The sequence below is a fragment of the Aspergillus nomiae genome (assembly GCF_001204775.2).
Source record: "Aspergillus nomiae NRRL 13137 chromosome Unknown contig00437, whole genome shotgun sequence".
Lineage (NCBI taxonomy): Eukaryota > Fungi > Ascomycota > Eurotiomycetes > Eurotiales > Aspergillaceae > Aspergillus > Aspergillus nomiae.
The window spans coordinates 1-26794 of NW_015378492.1; the positions used below are offsets into that span (position 1 = coordinate 1).

Sequence of the window (26794 nt, forward strand, 5' to 3'; positions counted from 1 at the left end):
ACTTGTCATCGCAGGTGCAGCCCTTCCATCCACAGGTGAGGGCATACGGTACATGCACTTTATAAATATGTTTTGCGAGCATTTCCAGGTTATGAAGTTCAGCGTTACAGGTGTCCCATTCGCAGGAATAAACCTGATAAGGAACCGGGGTAGCGGGAGCGGACGGAGCCACCATCTGGATTTTTGAGGTCCCTGGGGGCCGTCCTGGAGGCCGTCCTGGAGGACGTCCCGGCGGCCTCCCAGGTCTCCTCCCAGCCATCTTCCCCGACTGAATACTTGGACTTCTTGTCGGTACCTGTACTACGGGTTTGGGCAAAGCCTGGGGTTTCGTCGGCACTGGAGATTGTGCTTGAATTCGGTCTGTGGTTTCTGAGTGTTGTTGACTGAGGTGTTGCACTTGAGACGGCGGCAGCGGTGGAAGTGGTTGTTGTTGCGTGGGTTGACTTTGTGTTTGTATGGTTGGCGCGGGTGTACCGTGTAATGACGGTTCCTTTGGCGGAGCGGAACCTTGCATCGGCGCCAGTGGTGAGTCACGTGATTTATTTACACGCTGCATATCGACCATATCCCAGCGGAAAGTTTCCAAGTCGGATGAGTTATCGACATGGAGGAAAACATCGCGCAAGCGAACGAGGTGATGGTTTAATGCCGGTTCCGTTGGATGTCGCCCGGATGCGATTAACACATCTCTGGCGATCGTCCGCGGGTCATAACTGAGTTTTACAGCAGCATCTACCTTGCTAAGGGGTTTGACGATATCCATGCGGTTCTTGAGGAATGATCTGTCTGTAGTATCACGGGGGCTGAAGGAGAAGGACGAGATATTTTCTTTTGAGGCCGGCTTCGACGTGGCGGGAGTGACTGTAGATATCACGCTGGGTTGGTTTGATGGCGTAGAAGTGTCTGTACGGCGCCTTTTCGTATCATGGCCATCATTTGACTCTCTGGGTGTGTATGATTTCCATGGAATGGTGGAATCTGTGAGGGGCAGGTGAGAAACCTGTCCTTGGGAGGTCACTGGAGCGGTTAACGGTGTAGAGTAAGGCGGCTGTCCCTGGTAATAACCTGGCATGGAAACGGCAGGCTGATACTGAGCAGTGGGATTTGCATAGGGAACATCTGTTCTCATATAGTCCTGGTTGGTTGGAGGAAACGGGGAGTGAAGGTAGGCGGAAGTATTTGCTATAGAAGCTTGTAATGCTGGCGGCACACCGACATATGGAGCCGGGTCTCTTTGTGCCAGTCCAGACGCAGGTTCATATCTGTGGTCAATGTGATATAAATCTGGTCGTGGATTATTTAAAAGCCAGTCATATCCATCGTTTGACATTTTGAACAACTAACGCCACGCTGTTATCCTCAATTAAAGCACTATTTGGTATCTCAGCATGACGAAATTCGTAACAATGGGAGATCATATGCATTCGTCGGAGAGGTGGTCACTTTGACTTGAAAGATAATTGAGGGTAGGCGTGCCAAACACCATTCAATATCAGTATAAAATGATTCTGTCGCGCATCGCGATGATCTTCCAATAATGGGACGCGATGACTTCCACTTTCCGGTGTTCATCTCCACCGCCTACCATTTTGATCCCAGTGGCTGAAAAACATATGTAAGGGAAGAAGCGCGCAGGCGGTACCTCTCTTGGGCGGTCAACCTTGTAACCTGAACCTGTTGAAGAGCCGTTAGTTTCTGGTCCCACCTCAGCCAATACCAAACCCTACGCCATGTCACGTGACGCACATTAGCGCTGGCGCACATCTTCCCCTGACGACTTACCACGATCGCGTTTCACCCACAACACCCAGAGCCCGGTTCAGATCACCAATAGTGGCTCAAGAAGATGACCATCATACCAGAAATATGGTCTGACAGTTCATTTTGTTGACTTTTGACGCTTTGGCTACCATTACAGTTCCAACATGGCCTATAATGGCAAGATCATCCTATCTTGAAGTGGGTTCAAAGTCCACACAAGATTGTATTCATCCCTCCATGGGCAACATCTCCAAGCTCAAGCTCGGTAATGACTGCGAGCAGATCCTGGGGTGTGTCGCAAAGGGACGTGAAGCTGTCAATGCTTAGGAGAACTGCGTTTCGTCTGCTGTGTTGCACCTGGGTGATTTGGCGTGGGAGTACATGTGATACTCGAAAGGAGACACAATAAAGCTATTATGACCAGGCTTCTGTCTTATCTTTCTCAAGAGACCGGCGTACTCTGCACATTGGGCATATCCCTTGTCAGGCTATAGCCGCATCTGATGAGTACATCTCGATGCAGTTTATCGCTGAATCTTCCCTCTGCCCCCTTTTCCAATATTGTCCATCGGACATTGATCCGATGACTGCTACATGCTTAGCAAAGCAAAAATTCTATCCCTCCTCTCCTTTCCCCAGGACTTTTCCCCTATTTAGCGCCACATTATCTCCTTATCAATCCCGTCTTTGGCGGATCAGTGGTTGAAGAGGTAAACGGATGGCGCAGAAGGAATTGCAGCAACCTAAATCTGGTAAAACCAGAGGTTGATCTGCCTTGCTTGCAGACTCGCACTGATGCGTTGGCTAGGAAGCTGCGAGTTTGAGAGTGAGACACATTACATTGTAAGAATTAAGCTTGGCTTCTATCGCCTGGTTTGTTATAGTTGTCTGAACCAATACCATTGAATTTATTTCATCTTTTTCTCCCACGTCCCTTGATTCGGGTAGTATATGTAAAGGATTTGACGTACTCGTGTTTGCAAGGATAAATATATATTGTCCGTACGAATGTTACGTCCATTGTTCAGTTTCATTATATCTAAACACTGCACGTTGTCCTGGAGAAGGAAAATGAATGGATTATGTGTAGAAGTACCAAGTGTAATAGTACAAGAAGAGAAACTGTGCTAAAAGAACAAACAATCGTGAATGGCATCGTAAAGCCCCCGAGTGATAATCTGAGCCGACAATTTATTGTCCCCGAACGCAGTGAATCTCCGACATCCCATCCCGTACGCAGCAGCGGGAACCATCACGGCTAGATCAGACCGGCCAAAAAGAGCACTTCCCACTCACTCACTCACTATGACCAACACACTTCCCCCAAGCCGGTAGTCCACACCCTATCCCAATGAACAGATACAGTAGGAAAACAATCACCACCCCCAAAAGCACCATCAACTTGATATTCTTCCACCACATCCGCCTCCTTAAACCCCGACTCCGAATGCGAAAATCGTGCGCACTCCCACCCAATCGATCCGTCTTATCAACCAGCAGATCAATCCTCTCTCCACGCTCCAGCACTCGCTCGATATTCTCCGTCATGATATCTCTCACACTATCAATTTCTCTGCGGGCTGAGGCGAGCGAGTCCGACGGCGGGGCCGTATTATACGTCTGGAGTAAGGAGCGCAGTTCGTTGTTGAACGCGGCGCAGCCGTAGGCCGGGAGGGCGGCGAAATCAGTGCTGGAGGGTGGGTAGGTGGATAGGAACTTGCGTTTCATTTCGAGAAGAAAAGCGAATGGGATGCGACGGCCCTGTTCGGCGGTCGCGACTACGATGTAGCTTAGCGGAGCGTAGGAGTTGGGTTCCTGGCGGGAGCTGGCATCGTCGCTCGCCCCCGTGGGAGAGTCGGCGATATAGTGCACGAAGAGGCGTTCATGGGTGTAGGTAAGCTTTTGCGATTTCTCGTGCGTGATTTTGGGGAGAATGATGGAGGCGAGAGAGGAGGCGGATGTTGAAGAAGTTCCTGGGGAGGAGTGCTCTGCGAGGATTGTGGTGCGGTGGGCTATGCAAGTGCTACAGATTGTTTGATATGTTAGTCTTAAATTGAGGATGGTTATGAGATTGTGCGGTAGGTGGGTTATAGACATACTAGAGCAGGAAGCTCGGGGGCTTTGAGGATGAGGCCATAGTGACTGCTTTTTCTGTCACGGGGTACGACAGAAAGATAAGGGAGACTACACTGGAAAGAATGAGTGAAAAAGTACGACAATGACTTATTCGCCGGCCCAGGAAATTTGGTGGGCGCCTAGTGGAGATAAGGTTGTAAGTAAAAAGAAAACGGAGATGTCGATAATCACAATGCCGTGACGTCGGCGCGCCAAGAACCCCGGATTTCGTCACGTGGAAATAGATCCTATTCTATGCCTTTCCTACAGAAAGCAGACAATACGTAAAGATTTTCATTGTTCCCATTACTTATGAGAAATTGTGGCCACTGATGTACAGAATACTTCCAAAAATTATCACCGAGTATTTCCGCAAGTTGTGTTATCTTTTCGCAGACGCAAGACTAAGACAAGCCTCGTTCAAATCCATTTCCTCAAAATTACTCAAGTAGTGTCCATAACGACAGTGTCATCGCCATCGCTGTCACAGTCAAGAGAGAAATCATCGTCGTCGTCGGCCGATGAATTCAACAGGAAGGAGCAGTCGTCAACTGCTTCGTGGTCTTCAAGCGATGCTGGCTCTTGGTGACTGCTGCCTCCACTTTTGTCTCTCTGAGAACCAGCAGTTATTGATTGTATAGACATGGCTTCTGTTCTATAACCAACAGTGGTCCCGTGAGAAGCACCTTGGACGGTACTCTCTATTTGTTTAGTGTTGATGATCGAGATTGAATCGGCGGTTGACGCTGCACTACCTAAGTGGACATCCGGACCCGGCGCAGAGAAACCCCCTGTTTCTAAGAAGGGGATATCTTGGTCCATGAAGACCCCTCCAGTTCCATCGTCATTTCCCCCTGCCCATAATGGTAGGTATCTGAGTTCATTTTCGGTTAGACAGGTAACAATGTCGGTTCTCTCGGTCGAGCCTCTGTCCAGCTCAAACATGTCACTTGCGTACTTAGCCACATGTAGCTGTACATCTAATATGAACATGTCCAGTTTGAATGGGCCTTCACTATTTAATTGTAACCCGCGTAACCAGGTCTCTGGGTCACAGTTGTCCTCCATATTCCAGGGGTACCCTGGTTGTGTTTGGGAATTGGGAATCTGGTGGTTCACAAAAGAGTTGAATTTACCCACCATCTGACATAGCTCACTTCGTGTCACCGGCCTGATTTTCGCGTCGGCATGGGCTCTGAAAGCTGGTACCCAATCTCCCAAACTGGCAATGGTAGAATCCCAAAACGACTCCTTAATATCCGAAAAATGGCTTCCAGTAAATGGTTCGTTCATGAGGTTCTTCCAGAATGTCCTAGTCAATACGCGCTCTGGGTAGCGCATTGAGCTATAGGCGTACTTGTAGTGTATCGAACGATCCTGACCCATACTCCCAACCACCGCTGGTAACGAAATACCATTTGCTCTCTCCAACCATTGCACGATACGTGCTCGGACATACTCCTTGCAGGTCAGGATGAGTTCGGCCATGAGAATTTCCTCCCAATATGTTTCTGGAGTGAACTTTGATAGGTGCAGAAAGCTTGACAATTCGAAAAGCCATTTCATCTCAGAGCCTGCTAGAACGACAAATCGATCAATAACATATTCTAGAAAGCTTTTGCTAGCATATTCGATGCGTTGGAGCTCCTCGTCGTCCAACAATGGCTCCCGGAAACGCTCATGAAAGGTCCATTGCGGTCTACCTGGTAAAGGTGGTTGATCTGAATTCGCTAATAAAAGCAGTGTCTCCTCCCCGACAAGGATCGAAAATGAGTCACGGCAAAGATAATAATGTTGTACCCCACAGGCGATTTTGTACGCAATCTCGGGGCGGTATTCTATGAGACGGGCATTCTTCGGGTTGTAAAACCAGGATAATATGAGATCCCTAATTTTTGGCACAGTGGATACTCCGAACAGTCTAGCCAGTGAGAAGAAGGTCCAGAACTCGCAAGGGGTGTCGAACTTGGGTGAGAACCCTTCCAAAGCATATATAATTTGTTCAATACCCCTATGGTGTCGACCCACCGAGTATTCCACAGGAAGACTCGGCTTGCTTTCTGGTGGCTTGACTTCATCTTCACCACTAACGTGGACAGGGGGTAAATTCCACCAAGCCGTAGTAGTGTTGGCCCAATTCCTGATCCCTAGAGGGCACGATAGCTCTGTGAGAAATATGACAGCATCGTCTTCCACCGCAGGAGGAGTGAGATCAATGACGTATTTAATCCCATTTGTAAGCTTGCCTTCGAGTCCGCGGCAACTGATCGTCCGAGCTTGAGCCCTTGGCTGGAAGAGGTTCTTAAAGTAATTAGAGTTAGTATCCAGAAGTTTCTGGCTATGAATACGGTGGGGGATTGACCCAGGTGAGCGTGGCAAGGCTGAGGCGTATGATTTCTGCGGGGGAGGATCAATATACAGCAGCGTGTCTGCATCGCCAAGGAGAAGTAATGTTGAACAAGGACTATCGATATTTGTGCATGATGAGGGAGGATGCATTAATCTTGGGGGATATGCCCTTGAGCCCGCTGACAGCCTGGAAGAATCGTGCATTGTTGTATGCTTCCCTAGAGCTCCTCCACACGTGTTGATTTGAGAAGCTTCTAGTATGATAACAAGGTAGCTGGGGCGTATCAAGAATCGCTTGAGAAATTTTTCAGTGTGTCTATTGATAGAGGGTTAGCTAATAGATCACAGTCGGTCATACGAGCAGTGCCAGCCAGGTAAGACAATCATTAGGAACACGGGATAGAGTAGCCTAAATGCCTTTCCAGTTTCCCACAATAGGCTCATGAGATGTTCCTTGTGGAAAAATAATATTACATACCTTACTATCTCATCAGTCGGATATCTGTTGGGCGGAGAAAAGGGTCCTGTGCAAGTTCACATGTGCGTTTGTCTAGAGTCCCACTTACAGCTCAGCCCAAGAAGGTTCAAGATGTTAGCTTACACATGCAAAAGGTTACGAAAGATGCTGTCACTATCCTTCCTTGACGTCAAGGTGATGAGGATGGAATTATGCAGATGTTATCGCTGTATGATCTAAGCCCCGTTCAATGCCTCATAGAGTTTCTTGAGGTGCCTGAGGATAGATGTTAAACTCAACCCGATATCAAATCAAAAAGCCCTTTACTCACCAGAGACGACGATTCAGAGATAACTTGCAGGATAACTACCTGTCAGTCCCAGAACAAATATGGTGCCACATTGAGCAGTGAGTTGGTGCTACCATTTAACCGGCCATAAGAACTCCTTTCCGCTTTTTGTCTCTGTTCCATTATCTTCTGGAAGCCAGACTAACTGCATCGACAATTGTCTGAGTTAGATCCAGAATCGTGCCGTGATGAGCGGCGGCGGCGGCGCTTGGTCCGTCTTGCGGTATCTCTGGGGAGGATGACCGTGGCATCCATATAAGCTTAGAGAAAAAGCGAAACATATTGAAAGTTAGGACGGATGAACATGGGCCTCAGGGGGAAGGACTGTTAGAGCACCGCCAAGCTTAGGAGGAAGGAGTTGGGAAAGGGTTACTGTTTACATAGAAAATACGGTGCCTATGGGCAGATGGTTTCTCAATTGTGTATAGGGAAACATCGGGTATCAAAATTGCAAGTTGAATCCAACTATGAAACAGCCACCCAATATTTTTACACAGCAGGGCTAGAGAACAAAGTGGCATACATCACAAATATATAATAGAAAGGTATTGCATAGAAAAACAAGAAGTGAAACACCGAATTCTCAAAACCAACGCTTATCTTATAATCCTCCGTTGCGAGGTATCAGACGTCGCATCTGACGACTGTTCCTCACTGCCGGTCTTGCTTCTTCGAGGCCTAGGATGTGCCTTCTTCCCCTTCTTCTCTGTGCGCTTCTTTTCGCGCTGATTTCCTTTGGACTCATCAGGTCCACTCTGACTTCGGCTCGTACCTTCACGCCGGAGATCTTTCATCTCTCTGATCACTTCGCGGAACCCTTCCTCAATATTGTTCATCCGGGCAAGCACGAGCTTGCTGAGCATATCCTGCTACTGTGAGAGCTATCTGGCCGGCGCATACCACCCGTCACATATGCCATCTGGGTAGTCAGACTTGAAGGAGCGCCTCCGACAAAGCCATTCGCGATCGCCTTGTTGTCTCCTATGTCAGAGCCTAAGCCATGGAGAATGGAATCTGGCCCCCGCTCCCTATATCGCGGACCAGGAACCAAAAAGTGGCCGAATTCCGGTACAGACATGGGATTCGAGATGGGCATAGTAACATTTCGACTCCGACCGTCAGTACTGTGCCTTCTCCTTGCCCATCGGTCAGCAGAAGTAGACCTAGCCATCCATTCCGCGTGATTCGGTGTCTCTGCTCTGGGTCTGACAGGGGTCGATGGTGCTTCGGTTTCTTCACCATTGCTCGTGGTGGATAAGGGCCTGTATAGCATTGTGGCGCCTGAGTAACTCCGTGAATGATGCTTAACGCGCCGGGCGGGACTGTTTCTCCGCGACTTGACTTTCGCTGTTGATGGCCGAGAGCTGTAAAACTTTGGTGTTGCTTTACCGGGGCTCTCGTTTTGGGGAATACTTTCATCGCCAGAGCTTTTTCCATTCGACTGGTCTTCATGACCGTCGCTAGTGAGCTCATCATCCCCTTCCATGCCTGTGTGTCGCGAAAGCTGCCGTCTTCGCGTCGACGCCATGAAATCCCTTCCGGCACGGGGAGTGGCTGGTGAGGATGCAATATACGCGACGTGATCTTCGGGATTTGACACAACAGAGCGGCTTGACACGGTGAAATCTCGTAAACTCCGGGTGAGTCTTCTGCGGGAAGGGTGCCGTGGCCTGTGGGGTCTTTTTTCGAGCTGGCTGACTTCGTCCGAGTCCTGCTCATCAGGAGGGTTGGCCGGACCAGGACCCATGGTTTGCATCCAATTTTTGACGATTTTGTTGGTCTTTCTTTGATCCATCTCCCTTACAGGCTCCATGGCCTCTCCGTGAAACGGGCGTCGAAAGACCTCTTCCAACGCACGATCCTTCTGATAAGTTGCCACAGAGGGTTCCCGAACAAGTCGAGGGGCATTAGAACTGAAAGCCTTGAAGCGACTATGCTGAGGGCCACGTGTGCGGGCCGATGTGCCGGCGCGAGTTTGAGAATCAACCAGGTCTGTAGGTTCGATCACTTTGGAGCTGAGGATCGTTTTCTCGTAGAAGCAGATGGTGAATAGAATGGGCAGGTGCGTGATCTTAATAATTGTACGGTTGACGCGTACAAACTGTCTGAAGGGCATCACATAACGGAAAGGTGTTATTAGCCAAGCGATGATGTTAGTCGGCGCCACATAAGAGAAAAGAGCATCCGACTTAACCATGGAGATGGTGTTGACAGCAAACAAAAACTGATGTTCTTGGTTGGCATTCTGTACAATACCCATGAAGGAGTTAGTGAGAACGGTGATTAGAATGGTCACAACAACAAAATGACAGATGAACAAGAACACAGTCAATATTGTCTTCCCCAGCGTATTGTAATCATTCCAGAGTGCCCATGCAGTCGGCGTGAACCCCATCAGCATCTGAAACAAGGCATACGCTATGGATCCAGGCGAACGATCATCGCCACTGCCGAAGGACAATGTAAAAGCGACAAAGAAGCCACTGCATGCAATTATAATTAAGAAAAATACGGCTACCAGGTCGGAAGCCATGATCCTGAACGCGATAAGTAGCTGTGAAAAGTAGCGGTAGTGGTCCAGGATCGAGAAAAGTCGAGGGAAGAGGAGGACAGCGTTGGCAGCCAGGATATCATACGCCTGATCGGCGACTGCTTGCTTACGGGTGAATGGCATGAAAGCACCATACAGCCGCAGGCAATAGTAGCAGAAAAGAAGAAACAATATACCGAGGTCGAACAAGTTCCAAAAGCTCATGAGATACAGGCTGAAGCCCTGTTCGTTAAAACCAACAATCTCATCAAGCATGAAGCCTGCGCTCCAAAACCAGAAGACAACCTCTAGGGCACTAATGTGCACACGCCGCTGGTCTAGAACTGCGAGGAACAATGCCAGCAATACAGCAAACGACAGCGTCGAGAGAAACTGTCTATAGCGAGGAACCCTCAACCTGGAGAGTTTAAACAGAGAGGCATCTCTCGGGTCATAGAGAGTGACTGAGCGGCGCAGCTCAGCCGATCCGGGGCTTAGATTGCCGGCAAACGGGTTGGGGGTGGTAGCAGTAACGGTGGTACCATACGTCGGCCCTGAAATCTGACCGAGTCGTGTCGGTGAGCGATGAAGATAGTCTGCGGCCGAATGGAAAACGATGGTGCCCGCCCAGATCGCTTCCAGCTGTTGTACAACAAGCGGGTGAGACAGGAACCGCTTCGCTTGGGCACGGATCGCGATCTCGAGGCAAGAAATGCGGGCTACCCCAGGCCGCTTGTTCCCCGCAGCAGGAGTCCAGCCCGGGGGTTGTTGGGAATTCCCGGGCAACGACTGGCCCTGGAGAGGAAAAAACTCATAGGAGAGAGCATCGATCAACTCTCTCGTGGTATATTCTCTCAGTAACTTTATGGCAAGAAGCTCACTCACCATGGCCCTGGTCTGGCTTGTGCCACTATTACCGGGGTTGAGGTGGACTTCTTTGTTGAATTGCAAACAATTGGTCAACAACGCATATAGTGTGGCCCGAGAAAAGTGAAATGCTCTAATTTGTTGCTGGATTGGTTTTACCAGAAACTGAGAGATCTGGGGCGACCGCAACTGGTCCCAGGATAACGTGGTCTCGCAGCGAGCTGCGATAAGTGCGCGAATCGCATGGGTGATATCGTAAACGGGGAGCGTGTCTATACATAACGAAACGGCCACCAGTCAGACAACTCAGACGATTCTTTCGTTCGGGGAGTACAAAATGATAAATACCTAAGTGAGAGGCTGAGAAGATGGGCAGGAGGGGACTGGACTCGAAAAGACCATCGTCCTCATCCCCGCTTTCATCTTCTTCCCCATCGTCGACAGCCTCATCAGCCTCATCAGCCTCATCATTCCCGGGTATCTCCTCATACTGCGCTTCGGAGCCACGCTGAAGGAACGGCCATGGCAAATCCCGGGTCGTGTAGGGTGACGAAAATGGAGAACGTTCTGCGTACACTCGACGTTTCTTTGGGCGAAGAAGAGAAGCAAGCATGATTGGAAAAGCCCCGTGTTCCCCAATCTTGAAAGAAACTGGTGGTGTGGTTAATGCATGATCCCGGAGAGACGGAAGATGAAACAACGACGCGAACCTACCACTAGATAAGATATAACGCCATGAGGTGCTGTATCAGCACTCTAGAGAGGTTCGCGTGATTCAAGAGGTAATTTTCTGATCAACCAGGAAGGGATGTAGAGATTAAAAACAAGCCAGGGCAATCATTTGCTGGGACAATTGACGCAGTTCACATGCGCCTGCATGCAGGATTAGCTGTAGTGGAGAGGGGGAAAGATCGCTCCCACGACGCGGAGCATCCCAGAAACTTTTGCCGCAACGCGATTTAATTTTAGTGCCCTTACTTTAACTCTTTTTTCCCAGCTGACCCATAAGTTGATAACCGATCATTTGCACACCCTATCAAAGTCTCCACGGCAGAGTGGCTGACCTCGGGATACGATTTGGTCGCGGTGCAATCTAGAATGATCAAAAGTGGCAGCTTCTAGTAGGTACTCATGTATGAATGCTATTGTTCTTCTAGTGGAGCATGAGGTTTCATATCTTCCGTAGTCTAATAGCCAAAGGTTCCATGGACAAGGACCCTTCAGGAATGCAAGTAGAAGCGCCAAATATATATATACTGTGTGTATATATATTTTTGTAAAATGGGACCTTTTGAAGGAACCATAATCATATACGTAGTGGCGTATATATCAATTGCTTGAAGGGGCGAATTAATGGTCATAATCATGAACAATAAATACAAAGGCAATAAATCCAAGACATAAAAAACCGGTTTGCGTTATGAATCAAAATCTCGTAGTTGCCGATTCCCGAGCATGTACCTGCTTCAAATCGAGAAGAAGAAAAACCCCCGTCGTTGAGATGTACTGTCATGGGGTTTAATTGGATTCCAGAGGGCTGAAGCTTTCAGCAACACGGACCATGGAGGCGTCTTGGCGGACAAGAAAAAACAGGGAGGCTGCTCACCGCCTGCAGTGTCGTTCTGTCGATCGGGGTGGCGAGACCCCTCCATTTTGTCTTGTGCGCACCGTGGTGGCGTTCAAAAACTGAGCTTTTCACTCCTCCCGACTCGCGGAGTTCAAAAGGGCCGCAACCGGAATTGGGGGTGGCCTCGCTATTACTAAGAAGCAACTTAAAACTGCAGTATTGCACGATACCTTAAACGCATCAATTAATTTTTCGATTAATTTACTATTCCTGTGGTATAATCTTAGTCGAGACACTTTAGAACAACAACAACCCCATTTGTTTTAGTTGTCTTGTTCAAGAGCATATGTTTTGGTATATAGTTTAGAAACCATTACTCAAGAATTGACCAGTTTACTCCTGATTACAGGCATTGGCATTATCAAACAGAGGAAAGGCAGAGAAGGCTAAAGAGTTTGCATGCAGTAAAAAAATTTTCAATCGGGCGGTCCATCAAGGCAGAATTCACAGTGATGTCCGGATCAGTAAGCTGGTTAGTCCAATGAGAAAGCTCCCTCAGCCCGCCGAAGACAAAATTTTATTTTATACGACCATCCCCGTCGACGAGTTTTCTTCTCTTTCTATATTCCTCCTCCTGTGCTGAAGCAGCAAAAAAGACCCTTCTCCCTCCCGCTCTCTCATCTCTCTATAGGAGTCTTGGAGGCTGCTGATGCTACGGTAGAGTGAATACCCTTGCCATACTGTCCCCGAGAGGACCTTTTTTCCCCTCCACGCCCACCCCCACACAGTTTCCCCAATGCCACACTCCGCCGGTCACGAGGAGGTCGCACTTCCTTCGAGTCCTTTGACTGGAGGAGCTGTTTCTTATAATCAGATCAATAAGGAATTGCAACCACTTCCCTCAATGGATGTTTCCAGTGGCACCGTGATCCCCCCCGCCTCGTCTCGAGTGCGTGACGGCAGTGGGAAGATGGTCGCTCTCGAGCTCGAGGATGGCACAGTCTACCAGGGTTACAGCTTTGGCGCTGAGAAGAGCGTGGCAGGAGAGCTGGTTTTCCAGACTGGCATGGTAGGATACCCGGAGTCGGTGACTGACCCCTCCTATCGTGGCCAGATCCTGGTCGTCACTTTCCCCCTGGTGGGCAACTATGGTGTTCCCTCTCGGGAGACCATGGACGAGTTGTTGAAGACATTACCAAAATACTTTGAGTCTACCGAGATTCACATTGCGGCACTCGTCGTTGCCACCTACGCCGGAGAGGACTACTCACACTTCCTTGCCGAGTCCTCCCTGGGACAATGGCTGAAGGAACAGGGTGTTCCTGCCATGCACGGAGTCGACACCCGTGCTCTGACAAAGCGCATCCGTCAGAAGGGTAGCATGCTTGGCCGCATGCTGCTCCAGAAGTCCGATGAAACATTGGAGGAGGCTCCAGTGGACAAGGACAGCTGGAGGTCGTACTTCGAGCAGACTGAGTGGGTTGACCCGAATAAGAAGAACCTCGTCGACGAAGGTAAGTCATGCGCTTAAGAGTGACCTTTTTATGAGCAAGCTGTATCTGACTGGATTCTCATTAGTCTCCATTCGGGAACCACGTCTTTTCTCCCCTCCTGAGAATGTTGCCCTTAAACATCCTTCTGGTCGTCCGGTTCGCGTTCTGTGCTTGGACGTTGGTCTGAAATTCAACCAGCTGCGCTGCCTGCTCGCTCGAGGTGTTGAAGTCTTGGTCGTCCCGTGGGACTATGATTTCCCTACTCTTGCCGGTAAGGACTACGATGGTCTGTTTGTCTCTAACGGTCCTGGTGACCCTGCCACACTGACCACTACTGTCAACAACCTGTCAAAGACCCTCAAAGAGGCACGGACCCCCGTGTTCGGTATCTGTCTGGGTCATCAGTTGATTGCCCGCTCTGTCGGTGCTCAGACCTCGAAGATGAAGTTCGGTAACCGTGGTCACAATATCCCTTGCACCAGCATGGTGACCGGCAAGTGCCACATCACTTCTCAGAACCACGGTTATGCCGTCGATTCCACAAGCCTCCCTGAGGACTGGGAAGAGCTGTTCGTGAATGCCAATGATGGTAGCAATGAAGGTATCCGGCACACCAGCCGTCCGTTCTTCAGTGTTCAATTCCACCCTGAGAGCACCCCTGGTCCCAGAGATACCGAGTATCTCTTTGATGTGTTTATCAACAGCATCAAGGATACCCTGGCTTCCCCAGACGCTCTCAACAAGCCAGTTACCTTCCCAGGTGGCACCGTGGAAGAGAACGTCAAGGCATCTCCTCGTGTCTCTGTCAGGAAGGTTTTGGTTCTGGGAAGTGGTGGTCTTAGCATTGGTCAAGCCGGAGAATTCGATTACTCCGGAAGTCAGGCTATCAAGGCCTTGAAGGAAGAGGGAATTTACACTATCCTGATTAACCCGAACATTGCCACCATTCAGACCTCGAAGGGGTTGGCAGACAAGGTGTACTTCCTTCCTGTGAACGCGGACTTTGTGCGAAAGGTTATCAAGCACGAGCGGCCCGATGCTATCTACGTCACTTTTGGTGGTCAGACCGCGTTGCAAGTCGGTATCCAGCTCAAGGATGAGTTTGAGTCTCTTGGTGTCAAGGTTCTGGGTACACCAATTGACACTATCATTACCACCGAGGATCGTGAGCTTTTTGCTCGTAGCATGGACTCGATTAACGAGAAATGCGCCAAGTCTGCTTCGGCGTCCAACCTCGAGGAGGCTCTCCGAGTCGTGGAGGACATCAAATTCCCTGTCATTGTCCGTGCTGCTTACGCTCTCGGAGGTCTGGGCAGTGGTTTCGCCAATAACATGGATGAATTGAGGGACCTTTGCACGAAGGCTTTCGCCGCCAGTCCCCAAGTTCTGATTGAGAAGAGTATGAAGGGTTGGAAGGAAATCGAATACGAGGTTGTCCGTGACGCCAGAGACAACTGTATTACCGTCTGTAACATGGAGAACTTCGACCCTCTTGGTATCCATACTGGTGACTCCATTGTTGTTGCCCCGTCGCAAACTCTCTCTGATGAGGACTACAACATGCTGCGCACAACCGCTGTCAATGTTATCCGTCACCTCGGCGTTGTTGGAGAGTGTAATATTCAATATGCGCTCAACCCATTCTCGAAGGAGTACTGTATCATCGAAGTGAATGCTCGTCTGTCAAGATCCTCTGCTCTTGCTTCAAAGGCTACTGGTTATCCTCTTGCCTTTATCGCAGCCAAGCTTGGTTTGGGTATTCCCCTCAATGAGATCAAGAACTCTGTTACCAAGGTCACTTGCGCTTGCTTTGAGCCTTCTCTGGACTACTGTGTTGTGAAGATTCCCCGCTGGGATCTTAAGAAGTTCACTCGTGTCTCTACTCAACTTGGCTCCTCTATGAAGAGTGTTGGTGAAGTCATGAGCATTGGACGAACCTTCGAGGAAGCGATTCAAAAGGCCATTCGCTCCGTTGATTTCCACAATCTTGGTTTCAACGAGACTAGCGCGCTTATGTCCATCAAGGGCGAACTGCAAACTCCTTCTGATCAGCGCCTGTTCGCCATCGCCAACGCAATGGCCACTGGATATAGTGTCGATGACATCTGGAAATTGACCCAGATCGATAAGTGGTTCCTTAGCAGACTTAAGGGTCTCAGTGACTTTGGCAAGCTTATGACTACATATAATGCTACTACTGTTCCCAGGCCTCTTATCCGACAGGCCAAGCAGCTGGGTTTCTCTGACGGTCAACTTGCCAAGTTCCTTAGCTCCAACGAGCTCGCTGTTCGTCGCATGCGTGTTGAAGCTGGCATTATTCCCATCGTCAAGCAGATCGATACCGTTGCTGCTGAGTTCCCCTCAGTGACGAACTATCTGTATCTGACTTACAATGCATCCGAGCATGATGTTGCCTTCGACGATAAGGGTATCATGGTCTTGGGATCTGGTGTTTACAGAATTGGTTCTTCCGTCGAGTTCGACTGGTGTTCTGTCCGTACTATCCGTACCCTCCGTGAACAGGGCTACAAGACTGTCATGGTCAACTATAACCCTGAAACCGTCAGTACAGATTATGATGAGGCTGATCGCTTGTACTTTGAGAACATTAACTTGGAAACTGTCTTGGATATCTACCAGTTGGAATCCTCCAGTGGTGTTATCATGTCCATGGGTGGCCAGACTCCAAACAACATCGCCCTGCCTCTCCACCGTCTTAATGTCCGCATCCTCGGAACCTCTCCGGAGATGATCGACGGGGCCGAGAACAGATACAAGTTCTCGCGTATGCTTGACCGTATCGGCGTCGACCAGCCCGCGTGGAAGGAGCTTACTAGCATCGAGGAAGCGACCGGCTTCTGTGACAAGGTTGGCTACCCTGTGCTTGTCCGACCTTCTTATGTGCTTTCCGGAGCTGCCATGAACACTGTCTACTCTGAGCATGATCTTGCTAGCTATCTCAACCAAGCCGCTGAGGTTTCCCGCGAGCATCCTGTTGTTATCACCAAGTACATTGAGAATGCCAAGGAGATCGAGATGGACGCTGTAGCACTCAACGGTACCATGGTTGGACATTTTATCTCCGAGCACGTCGAGAATGCTGGTGTCCACTCTGGTGACGCCACATTGATCTTGCCCCCGCAGGATCTAGACCCAGAGACCGTCCGGCGCATCGAGGAGGCTACTAGGAAGATCGGTAATGCCCTTAATGTCACTGGTCCTTACAATATCCAATTCATCGCAAAGGACAATGATATCAAGGTCATCGAGTGTAACGTTAGAGCTTCTCGTTCCTTCCCATTCGTTTCCAAGGTCATGGGAGTCGACCTCATTGAGATGGCCACCAAGGCGATGCTCGGCCTCCCCTTCCAGGAATACCCTCCTGTCAGTGTTCCCAAGGACTATGTTGGCGTGAAGGTGCCCCAGTTCTCCTTCTCCCGTCTCTCTGGAGCGGATCCAGTGTTGGGTGTCGAGATGGCCTCCACCGGTGAAGTTGCTTCCTTCGGTCGCGACAAGTATGAAGCTTATCTCAAGGCACTTTTGTCTACTGGTTTCCGCCTGCCGAAGCGCAATGTTCTGTTCTCTATCGGTTCATACAAGGAGAAACTCGAGATGTTGCCGTCAATCCGCAAGCTGCACCAGATTGGGTTCAACCTCTTTGCTACCGCTGGTACCGCCGACTTCCTGAAGGAGAATGGTGTCCCAGTCAAGTACCTGGAGGTCCTGCCAGGCCAGGAGGATGAACTCAAGTCCGAGTACTCGCTCACTCAGCACTTGTCGAACAACCTCATTGACCTCTACATCAACTTGCCGTCTAGCAACCGTTTCAGGCGCCCAGCCAACTATATGAGTAAGGGTTACCGCACTCGCCGAATGGCTGTTGACTACCAGACCCCCTTGGTCACCAATGTCAAGAATGCCAAGATCCTGATCGAAGCTATTGCTCGTCACTATGACCTGGCCGTGCAGACCATTGACTACCAGACTAGCCATCGCACTGTCACCCTTCCTGGATTGATCAACATTGCTGCTTTCGTGCCCGGACTCATGACTCCTGGCTCCAAGGACTTCGAGATTGTGACCAAGGCTTCTATGGCTGCCGGCTTCAGTATGGTGCGCGTCATGCCGGTGGGCGTCGATGCCTCTGTCACTGATGCTCGCGCACTGAAGGTTGCCCAACAGAATGCCCAGAATGCTTCTTTCTGTGACTTCAACTTCTCCGTTGTGGCAACTTCCACCAACTCTGAGCAAATTGGTCAGGTGACAGGAGATGTCGGCTCTCTGTTCATTCCTTTCAACCACCTTTCTGGAAACATCAGCAAGGTCGCAGCAGTGACTAGCCACTTCGGCGCTTGGCCTTCCAGCAAGCCCATCATCACCGATGCCAAGTCTACAGACCTTGCCTCAGTCCTTTTGCTGGCAAGCCTTCACAGCCGTAACATCCACGTCATGAGTGTCTCCTCCAAGGAGGATATTACTCTCATCGCGCTTAGCAAAGAGAAGGGTCTCAAAGTGACTTGCGATGTCTCTGTATTCAGCCTCTTCCTGTCTCAGGAAGATTACCCTGAATGCAGCTTCTTGCCTTCCGCCGAAGACCGGAAGGCCCTCTGGGAACACCTCAGCACCATTGATGTCTTCTCCATTGGCAGCATTCCCTTCCAGCTTGCTGGCGAGAAGGCTTCTCCAGAGGTTGGTATCGCTGAAACTCTGCCACTGCTCTTCACTGCCGTGTCAGAGGGTCGCCTTACCGTCCAGGATATCATCGCTCGTCTGTATGAGAACCCCAAGAAGATCTTCGAGCTACACGATCAGGTTGATTGTTCAGTTGAGGTCGAAATTGATCGCCCATACCTCTTCCAGAACGCGCACGCTTGGTCTCCTATCAGCGGCAAGAGCGTGAGAGGATCTGTCCAGCGGGTTACCTTCCAAGGAAAGACTTCCTGTCTTGACGGCGAGATCACACCAGATGCTCCGAAGGGAGCGGATATGTCTGGCCACCGGATTGTGCCTGCATCTCCTTCCGTCAAGGCCATGTCTCCCTTGGTACAGGCACGGCCAGAGGGTATTGATGGACGGCTGTCCGTTGCCGGAACTCCCGCTCGCCCCTCACGTCGGGCCTTGGATCAAGCCCCAGCTGTCGGTGAACTCGGACCTCCCTTGTATCCTGCCATGTCACAAACCTCTTCTCCTCTTCATGAGATGCTCGCCCGGTCAACTTTCAGACAAAAGCACGTGCTCTCTGTCGGCCAGTTCACCCGTGCCGACCTACACTTGCTCTTCACCGTGGCCCAAGAAATGCGTCTCGGTGTTCAACGCCAGGGCGTCCTCGATGTTCTGAAGGGCCGTGTCCTTTGCACTCTCTTCTATGAACCTTCGACCAGAACATCAGCTTCCTTTGACGCTGCTATGCAGCGTCTTGGAGGACGTACCATTGCCATCTCCACGGAGCATTCTTCGACAAAGAAGGGCGAGACCTTGCAAGATACCCTCCGAACCCTCGGCTGCTACGGAGACGCTGTCGTTCTCCGTCATCCGGACCCGGCCAGCACTGAAATCGCTGCCAAGTTCTCCCCAGTTCCCGTTCTCAACGGTGGAAATGGAAGCGTTGAACACCCCACCCAGGCATTCCTTGATCTCTTCACAATCCGTGAAGAACTGGGAACTGTCACTGGCTTGACGATTACCTTCACTGGTGATCTGAGATATGGCCGTACCGTCCATTCTCTCATTAAGCTGCTCCAGTTCTACGACGTGCGGGTGCAGCTTGTCGCCCCTAAGGATTTGTCCTTGCCGGAAGAGGTTCGCCAGCAAATTATTGCTTCTGGCCAGCTGGTTGTGGAGTCCGAGGAGTTGACTCCGGAGATCGTTGCCCGTTCCGATGTTCTGTACTCTACACGGGTGCAGAAGGAACGCTTCGCCGATTTGGAGCAGTATGAGCGTCTCAAGAACAGCTTCGTTATTGACAATGCTCTTCTCAAGCACGCCAAGAGCCACATGGTTGTGATGCACCCCTTGCCCAGAAATGCGGAGATCGCGGAGGAGGTTGACTTCGACCAGCGGGCGGCTTATTTCAGACAGGTTGGTCTCCCCTTGGTGCTTGTTATTGGACATGTCTGTGCTAACTTTGGATCTACAGATGAGATATGGCCTCTACTGTCGCATGGCTTTGCTTGCATTGATTCTGGCGCCTTAGGTCATTTACTTTACTTTAGAGGGAGCCGGATGAACTCCATGATTTTCATGTTGTGGAAGGCGACCTCGTTAATCCTTTTGCTTGCGTTTTGTTTCCTTTTCAAGCATGTGTCACCAAAAGTTATGCAGTGTCATTACAGAATACCGCGTAGGCTTCTTAGAAACCGCCCGCATGATAGATTAGATGAATTCCCTTTTATGAACATGACGATTTCGTTGTGTGTTATGTATGATGTATTGTGTATTGTGTGTTCTGTGTTTTGTGTGATGTTTACGTGTGGTGTGTGTGTTGTGTGTTGTGTTTTGTGTGTGGTGTATGTTGCGTTTCTTTTCCTTTTCTCTTTTCCCTTTTCTTTTGGTGACTGGCGTGTTTTTGTTTTGTTTTTGTTTTTCTTTTTCTTTCTATCTCTCTTCTTTACGCTTTTCTCTTGTTTTGGGTGTTTTGGGATGGAATATCTTTATATGGCGTTGGGTTTGGCTGGGTATGGGACTGGAAACGGAAACGGCAAGTGGCATGGATGCCTTGATACCTGATACCCCGATATGCCTGCGAGGCAGGACACGACTTTTACTACATATACCCTTGGACACGACAATACATTGATATAATTCAGATGGCTTCATCTGGATCTCAATTTAACTATGATCTTGACATCTTTCATGATGGCTAGACTTTATTACCTAATACCCTCTTTCTTTTTTTTTCTCCTTTTTTCCCCCCTCACTCCCCCTTAGGACCATGGCTCTCCGCAAATATCCAAGGTTCAAAACAAATCAAACATTATCCTAGCTGAATAAGGCAACCACTTATATCAATTAACTAAGCTAAACACCATTCCAATGACCCTGCTTTCGATTGGGGTGGTCGACAGAGTATATGTTACTGGAAAGAATAAACTTCGGGATCACTTCATCTGCAGGCTGATGGCGTGATCTACTATGCCCTTATAACCTTCAGCAATATCTTGGGATACAAATACTGTTTAAGCAGGGGGAGCTGTTGGATAGAAACCCCCACGCCCAATGACACAATTTCTCAAAGTCAGGAACTACTCGGTATATAGCTTTCCTGCCATGGAAGATCTTTCCTCATTAGCACCGGCTCTCTCCAATGTCGCCATCGCGGCGCCCCAATTGCTCATCCATCACCTTTGCGATGTACAAGCCGCTGTCTGCACTCCCTCCTCAGGCCGCTTTTTATCAAAGTCTGGCCCGCACCAAGGCTGTCGGCAATTCTGATTTGCTGATTAGCGGGCCAACGCTTTCTATACACTGCAAGATCAACGTTCCTGTGGGAGGAATTAGTGGTCTTGACCCTGCGGCTATATCTCATTCGCCGCGTTCATCGCGTGAAATGCTGGGGCGATGGTGTGCTGCCTGCCATGTGGTACCCCAAACATTTTGCTTATTTTAAATAACTGCCCTTTGCCTGGTCTTAAGATTCTCTAGTCCTTCCTTCAGTGTTGACCCTAACCACGGGTTCCTTCAGTACGGTCATTCGGTTGACGTCGGCCACCTGAACCATGGCAGAGCCCAGTAAGGAAGTAGAGATTACTTCCTCCTCGGAAAAAGCAAACACTGTTTCTCCTGCAGCGAGCACACTTGCTGATGAACATAATGGCATCAACGAAAAGGCCCTACTAAGAAAACTGGATATGCGACTCCTTCCACCATTAACGATACTGTATCTCTTGTCATTTTTAGATCGTAGCAATGGTATAAACCTTTCTTATGAAGCAAGATGGACTCATTCTAATTATTCTCCCGCATAGTTGGCAATGCCCGCCTTGAAGGCTTGACGACTGATATCAACATGAGTACGGACCACCAAAATGAATCATTGCAAGAAAGCTTCACTGACGGCGATTGACGCACATAGCGGGGAACCAATACTTAACGGGGTTGACCCTCTACTTCATTGGTTACGTGCTGTTTGAAATTCCCTGCAACATTGTGTTGAAGAGGACCACGCCACGGATCTGGCTTCCCACGCTCACATTGGTCTGGGGTATTGTTGCTACCCTTCTTGGTGTCGTGCAGAATTATGCCGGTTACTTGGTTTCACGGACAGGTATGCCTAGCTCTCCGCAACCAGTACGCAGAAATACTGATGGGTCGGACGTCTTGCCGGTTCGTTGGATCTCTTGATCCACGGATACCGGAAGGCTTCTTCCAACGATAGCCCTTGGCATTGCAGAAAGTGGACTTTTCCCTGGAGTTGTGTTCTACTTATCTATGTGGTACAAGAGGAGTGAGCAGCACTATCGGGTAGCATTGTTCTTCAGCGCTGCGTCGCTAGCTGGTGCTTTTGGTGGAGTCCTGGCTTGGGTACGTCTCTCATAGTGAACTCCCGAACTACAACATACTGACTATCGCCTAGGGTATCGGACATATGCGAGGTGTTGGTGGATATAACGGATGGAGGTGGATCTTCATCCTGGTATGTATTTACGTACTCTTCTCCACCAAAACTATTATCAGCTTACCCTAGCTTAGGAAGGGCTGGCAACAGTCGTCATGTCCGTCATTGCTTACTTTTGGGTCTATAACTACCCTTCCACCGCAGAATTTCTGTCAGAAAAAGAGAGAGCGTTTATTCAATTTCGCCTGAAAAATGACAATGACTCGATGCGGGACGAGAAGTTCACCTGGTCCGGGGTTTTAGATGCATTCAAAGATCCGAAGGTCTGGCTATACGGACTTGGTTTCCATACAATGTCCCTTCCAATGTATACACTGTCTCTTTTTCTGGTGAGGACTCATGGAACAGGCCCAGTTCGAACGACTTACTGACAATGAGCAGCCTACTATTATCAAAGAGCTAGGGTACACAGCCGCTGAAGCCCAACTTCTCTCCGTTCCCCCCTACGCTGTGGCCACGATTCTCACGATTACTGTTGCCGTCCTTTCGGAGCGCACCGGTCGTCGGGCGCCGTTCATCATGGGCTCTACTTCATTCGCTTGTATCGGTTATATTATCCTACTGACGGACCACCGGCCGGGGGTATCCTATGTGGGAACTATCTTCGCCGCAGCCGGGATCTATCCCGCAGTGGCTATTGTGCTCTCGTGGCCGGCCAACAATGTGTCTGGACAGACAAAGCGGGCGATTGCTAACGCAATGCAGATTTCAATTGGGAACCTTGGAGCTGTCCTAGGAACGCAGCTCTATAGAACTGAGACGAGCCCCCGTTATTATCTCGGCCATGGGTTCGCCTTGGGATATCTTGTTGCGAACATTATCGTTGTAGGCATTCTCTGGCAGGTTCTAAGGCGCGAGAATATCCGGAAAGCGGAAGTCAGGGAAAGAGAAGGGCTACAAGCGTTAATGGGTGATATTGGAAATTCAGAAGGTGAATTCCAAGGAGATAAGGACCCTCGGTGGATTTTCCAGACATAGGACAGCGCATTGGACCATGGTTGTTTGCTCAGCTTAGTACCGCATCGCTCAAGAATGTCTCTTTTGACTTGGTAAATGAACAATCTTGCAAGTAATATAGATTTTGCGACGGTTTATCTTAGCGTTGATGCACGTGGCCGATCCACGGCAGTTGAGCGGAACCGTCGCCCTCCTTCTTATCCTTTAGTCTCTTGGACCAGGGCATCGGCTATATTTCTCGATCAATTTGCAACCGAGCTACTGTGGAGACCCGGCATGGTCCTGGCTTTTTGATTTGTTCTACACTGTCCCCTGAATTAACCGCGTGGTTACCATCAAGCTATATGAATCGGACTGACCGGCAGCTTTGAGCTACCCTTTCACGATGTATTCTCATTGAACTCAACAGTCATTCTCCCAATTTGTGACTTCCTACAGAACCATGGGTATGACACTTAGGAGCTTGTGGTTGCTGGGTCTGAGCTCTGCGGCCTCAGCCAGGGCGTTCGAACCGTTAGAGCATTTAGGTGCTAATTCTCCGTGGTTTGCGGGTAGGCTTGTACACCCATATCATCATGAAATCGTCATCTGACGGGTCTAGGGCCTAACGTTAATAAGATTGCATCTACTGTCCCTGAAGAATGCTCCGTGGACCAGGCTGTTTACGTTGTCCGCCATGGCAGCAGATACCCTGATCCTGGTGCCTACCAGGAATGGGAGGATCTCCACAAAGCGGTATGCTCTCCATCATAGATTTAGTTAACTATATGCTTCTGGTTAATCACCAAATATTATTCAGTTTCAATCTGCCGAGTATCGCGCTACCGGGTCGCTGAGCTTCATCTCCGACTGGAGTCCAGTGTTGAGGCACCCTGACCAAGAGATTAGTCAGTTGTCCATTACTGGCTATAAGGAGCTGTAAGTTAATCATTCGCCCAAAGGGTTGTTTGGTCGCTCACAGGATCTAGATACAACCTTGGTGCCGATTTGCGATTCCGGTATCCGACTTTCTACAAGGACAACACTCCTTTCTTGCTGTGGGCGAACGACTATCAGCGAACCATTGACTCTGCGAGGTAGGTAAATTGCTCTACTTCGGGTATAGTGGTTAACATGGTCGATAGACTCTTCGCTCGCGGTTATCTGGGTCCCAATGCTTCTTACGGCGACGTCTACGTTGTCGATGCAGATGCCTCGGGTGCTGCTGGCAACTCCTTAGCTACCTCTGACCAGTGCCCCAACTTTAAGGATGCCAGCGGGGGTGATCAAATCGCCGAATGGCAAGACATCTATCTCCCTCCCATCACCAAACGCCTCAATCATAAACTCTCCGGCAATCTCACTCTCACGGATGACCAGGTCTCCTTGTTTCCTTACCTGTGTGGGTTTGAGACGCAGATCACCGGCCAGGTCAGCCCGTGGTGTGATGTGTTCACGAAGCAGGAGATCCTAGAATATGAATATGCTCAGGATCTGCGCTACTACTACGGCACAGGTACGTGTATCACGACCGGGGAAGAGACGCGATTAACAGCTATATGGTAGGGCCTGGAGTGGGCAAGAACATGACCGTTATGCTGCCTGTGCTGCAAGGCGTGGTCAACCTGTTGAAGGAAGGACCAGCCGCCACTGCTGAAAAGGGCAACGGTACCTTGCAATTGCCTCCGTTAGTGGTGGCCTTTACCCATGATAACCAGATTAATGAGCTGGCTTCTATCTTGGGTGTTTTTGATGACCAGAAGCCGCTCGCCTCGGACAAGGTGGATCGTGATAGGGTACGCCGCTTTACTTGGGACCAACTTGAAATCTGCTAATATTTGTCCTATAGATCTATGTTAGCAGCAATGTGAATCCGATGCGTGGGACTATCGCTTTTGAGCGTCTTACTTGCACATCGGGCGGGAAGAGTACGGCTAACGTCCGCATTTTGCTCAATGATGCTGTGTACCGTGAGTCTGCCTTGCAATGTGCATCTTGCTTTGCCCCTTCCACGCTACGGCCCTATGTTTCTCTTGTTTCTCTTTCCCGTTCTATTGGTAGTATGTGTCACTGATGTCCACAGCCATCCCATCCTGCCGTTCGGGACCCGGAAGCAGCTGCCCGGTGGACCAATACGCCCAGTACGTGGCACAGAAAAGACAGGAGTACGGGTCGTTCGCCTCAGTCTGCGGCCTACCCAAGAAAAACATTACGACCGCCGGTGCCGACGGATCGGTGACCTTCTTCACAGATCTGACACTGCCATTCCTGCGCGTGGTCAAACCTTGAATGCCGCAATACAGCCTAAGACTTGGGTGAAGGACAGACAGGTCGTGTATACTTACTGCTCTGAGTGATAGATGATTGAGCAAAAAGCAAAAGCAAAAAGAGAAGCCGAACGCGGGGGTCGAACCCGCAACCTTGAGATACCGTGACGACTAAGAGTCTCACGCTCTACCGATTGAGCTAGCCCGGCTACTTGTTATATAGCAGAGTGACAATATGGCTAAATATAGCTAATGCATGCGATGCCAGAGCATTTCGAGCAATAGACACCACATCTGCAGGGGTTGGGCATCCGCCTGAGCACATGGTCATATTCCCTGAGCAGAGTACGACTAGTAAATTCCAAATCCATCCGCCGCCGGGATGCAGCCCATCCCGCCATTTCCCCACCCGATCTGTAGTTCATGAACCTAACCCCAGATAAGCAGTCACAACCTCCTCGTGCATTCAAAAGCAAACCCAGTGATGACTGATCACCAGACGGATCGGGTCCCCTCGGCGAGAATCCCGTCCATGCCCGATCCAGCCTAGCCTCCAACCCTAACCGCCGACTTTGACCAATGACCCGCACTCGATCTACTTCACCTCGGCGGTGGGGAACAAAGGAACAACAGCCACGATGCGCCGAAAAACAATATTATCAATAGAGGTGATAAATAACCGCAGGGATTCCACCTCAGCTCTCTCTCTCTCTTTCTCTCTCTCTCTCTCTTTGTATGTCATGCTGCCCAACGTGGGCCATCTTATACGAACGCCCCCCTTGTCGCGTTCTTCTTAGCGCTGAACGAGGATATCCCGGGTGTATCATTGGTGCTGGCGAGTTGCTGTGTGATGGGAGTACATAACCTTGTGTTATTTGCTAAATTATTTATTTTGCTTTTTAGTGTGAGTGGCTATCGTTGTGGCTCTGAGGGGGGAGAATTGATTCTGATTACCTACTTGGATACGACAGTGCAATCAATGTGTTGTAGCGGTAAACAAACTCGACTGGTATATAAAATATGGACCGATATCTCACCGCAACGTAACGGTCACTTGTACAGGTCACATTTTTTTTTTTACTTCACCTACTTTAAGTACCTGTTCCTGGATGTCGTTTAATCTCCGGTTCAGATCGTGACATATACATAATTAATTCTCCTGTTTGCTACTTATTCTCCTTGGACATAGCTGTCTGCATACATACATACATACCTATACTTACTAGTATATCCGTCGCATCCATCTACAACACCCCCACAGAATTCTAACCATCCAACTCCACCAAGAACAAAACCAACAAAAAGAAGAAGAAGAAGAAGAAGAAGAACAACAATGCCTCCCAAACGAACCTTAAAATACCACCTCTTCCTCAAACCCGTTGCCCTCGTCCTGCGCGCCCTAGCCTACACCCTCGCCCCACGCATCACCCCAACGCCAACAACGACCCTGTACATCCCGTCCCGCGACCCCCAAAGAACCATCCCCGTC

The 26794-nt window shown here is 49.6% G+C and overlaps 7 protein-coding genes across 7 annotated transcripts; 3 read left to right on the top strand and 4 right to left on the bottom strand.

Moving 5' to 3' along the window:
* Positions 1–110: 110 nt before the first annotated feature.
* ANOM_010604 (putative C2H2 finger domain protein) lies at positions 111–1330 on the bottom strand (the record flags this gene model as incomplete). Its single annotated transcript, XM_015555860.1, has 2 exons — positions 111–360; positions 486–1330. Coding segments are annotated over 2 exons (1095 nt in total), but the record flags the coding sequence as incomplete, so codon positions are not given.
* Positions 1331–3057: 1727 nt separating this feature from the next.
* On the bottom strand, positions 3058–3999 carry ANOM_010605 (synaptobrevin family protein; the record flags this gene model as incomplete). The annotated part of the gene is made up of 2 exons (XM_015555861.1): positions 3058–3784; positions 3861–3999. Coding segments are annotated over 2 exons (798 nt in total), but the record flags the coding sequence as incomplete, so codon positions are not given.
* A 321-nt stretch (positions 4000–4320) lies between these two features.
* Positions 4321–6429, bottom strand: ANOM_010606 (uncharacterized protein; the record flags this gene model as incomplete). The annotated part of the gene is made up of 1 exon (XM_015555862.1): positions 4321–6429. The coding sequence occupies one exon, from the start codon at positions 6427–6429 to the stop codon at positions 4321–4323; it is 2109 nt and encodes a 702-aa protein (XP_015402454.1).
* A 1198-nt stretch (positions 6430–7627) lies between these two features.
* On the bottom strand, positions 7628–11041 carry ANOM_010607 (ion transporter; the record flags this gene model as incomplete). Its single annotated transcript, XM_015555863.1, has 3 exons — positions 7628–7897; positions 7942–10700; positions 10777–11041. The coding sequence occupies 3 exons, from the start codon at positions 11039–11041 to the stop codon at positions 7628–7630; spliced, it is 3294 nt and encodes a 1097-aa protein (XP_015402455.1).
* Positions 11042–12791: 1750 nt separating this feature from the next.
* On the top strand, positions 12792–19918 carry ANOM_010608 (bifunctional carbamoylphosphate synthetase/aspartate transcarbamylase; the record flags this gene model as incomplete). The annotated part of the gene is made up of 3 exons (XM_015555864.1): positions 12792–13509; positions 13574–19566; positions 19625–19918. 3 exons carry the CDS (start codon positions 12792–12794, stop codon positions 19679–19681), a joined length of 6768 nt encoding a protein of 2255 aa, XP_015402450.1. The 3' UTR covers positions 19682–19918.
* Positions 19919–21203: 1285 nt separating this feature from the next.
* On the top strand, positions 21204–23080 carry ANOM_010609 (allantoate permease family MFS transporter; the record flags this gene model as incomplete). Its single annotated transcript, XM_015555865.1, has 7 exons — positions 21204–21396; positions 21453–21497; positions 21560–21751; positions 21863–22008; positions 22061–22120; positions 22177–22431; positions 22484–23080. 7 exons carry the CDS (start codon positions 21204–21206, stop codon positions 23078–23080), a joined length of 1488 nt encoding a protein of 495 aa, XP_015402451.1.
* Positions 23081–23501: 421 nt separating this feature from the next.
* ANOM_010610 (putative histidine acid phosphatase) lies at positions 23502–25327 on the top strand (the record flags this gene model as incomplete). Its single annotated transcript, XM_015555866.1, has 8 exons — positions 23502–23610; positions 23661–23794; positions 23859–23977; positions 24028–24135; positions 24184–24554; positions 24605–24834; positions 24888–25008; positions 25122–25327. The coding sequence occupies 8 exons, from the start codon at positions 23502–23504 to the stop codon at positions 25325–25327; spliced, it is 1398 nt and encodes a 465-aa protein (XP_015402449.1).
* Positions 25328–26794: the final 1467 nt, after the last annotated feature.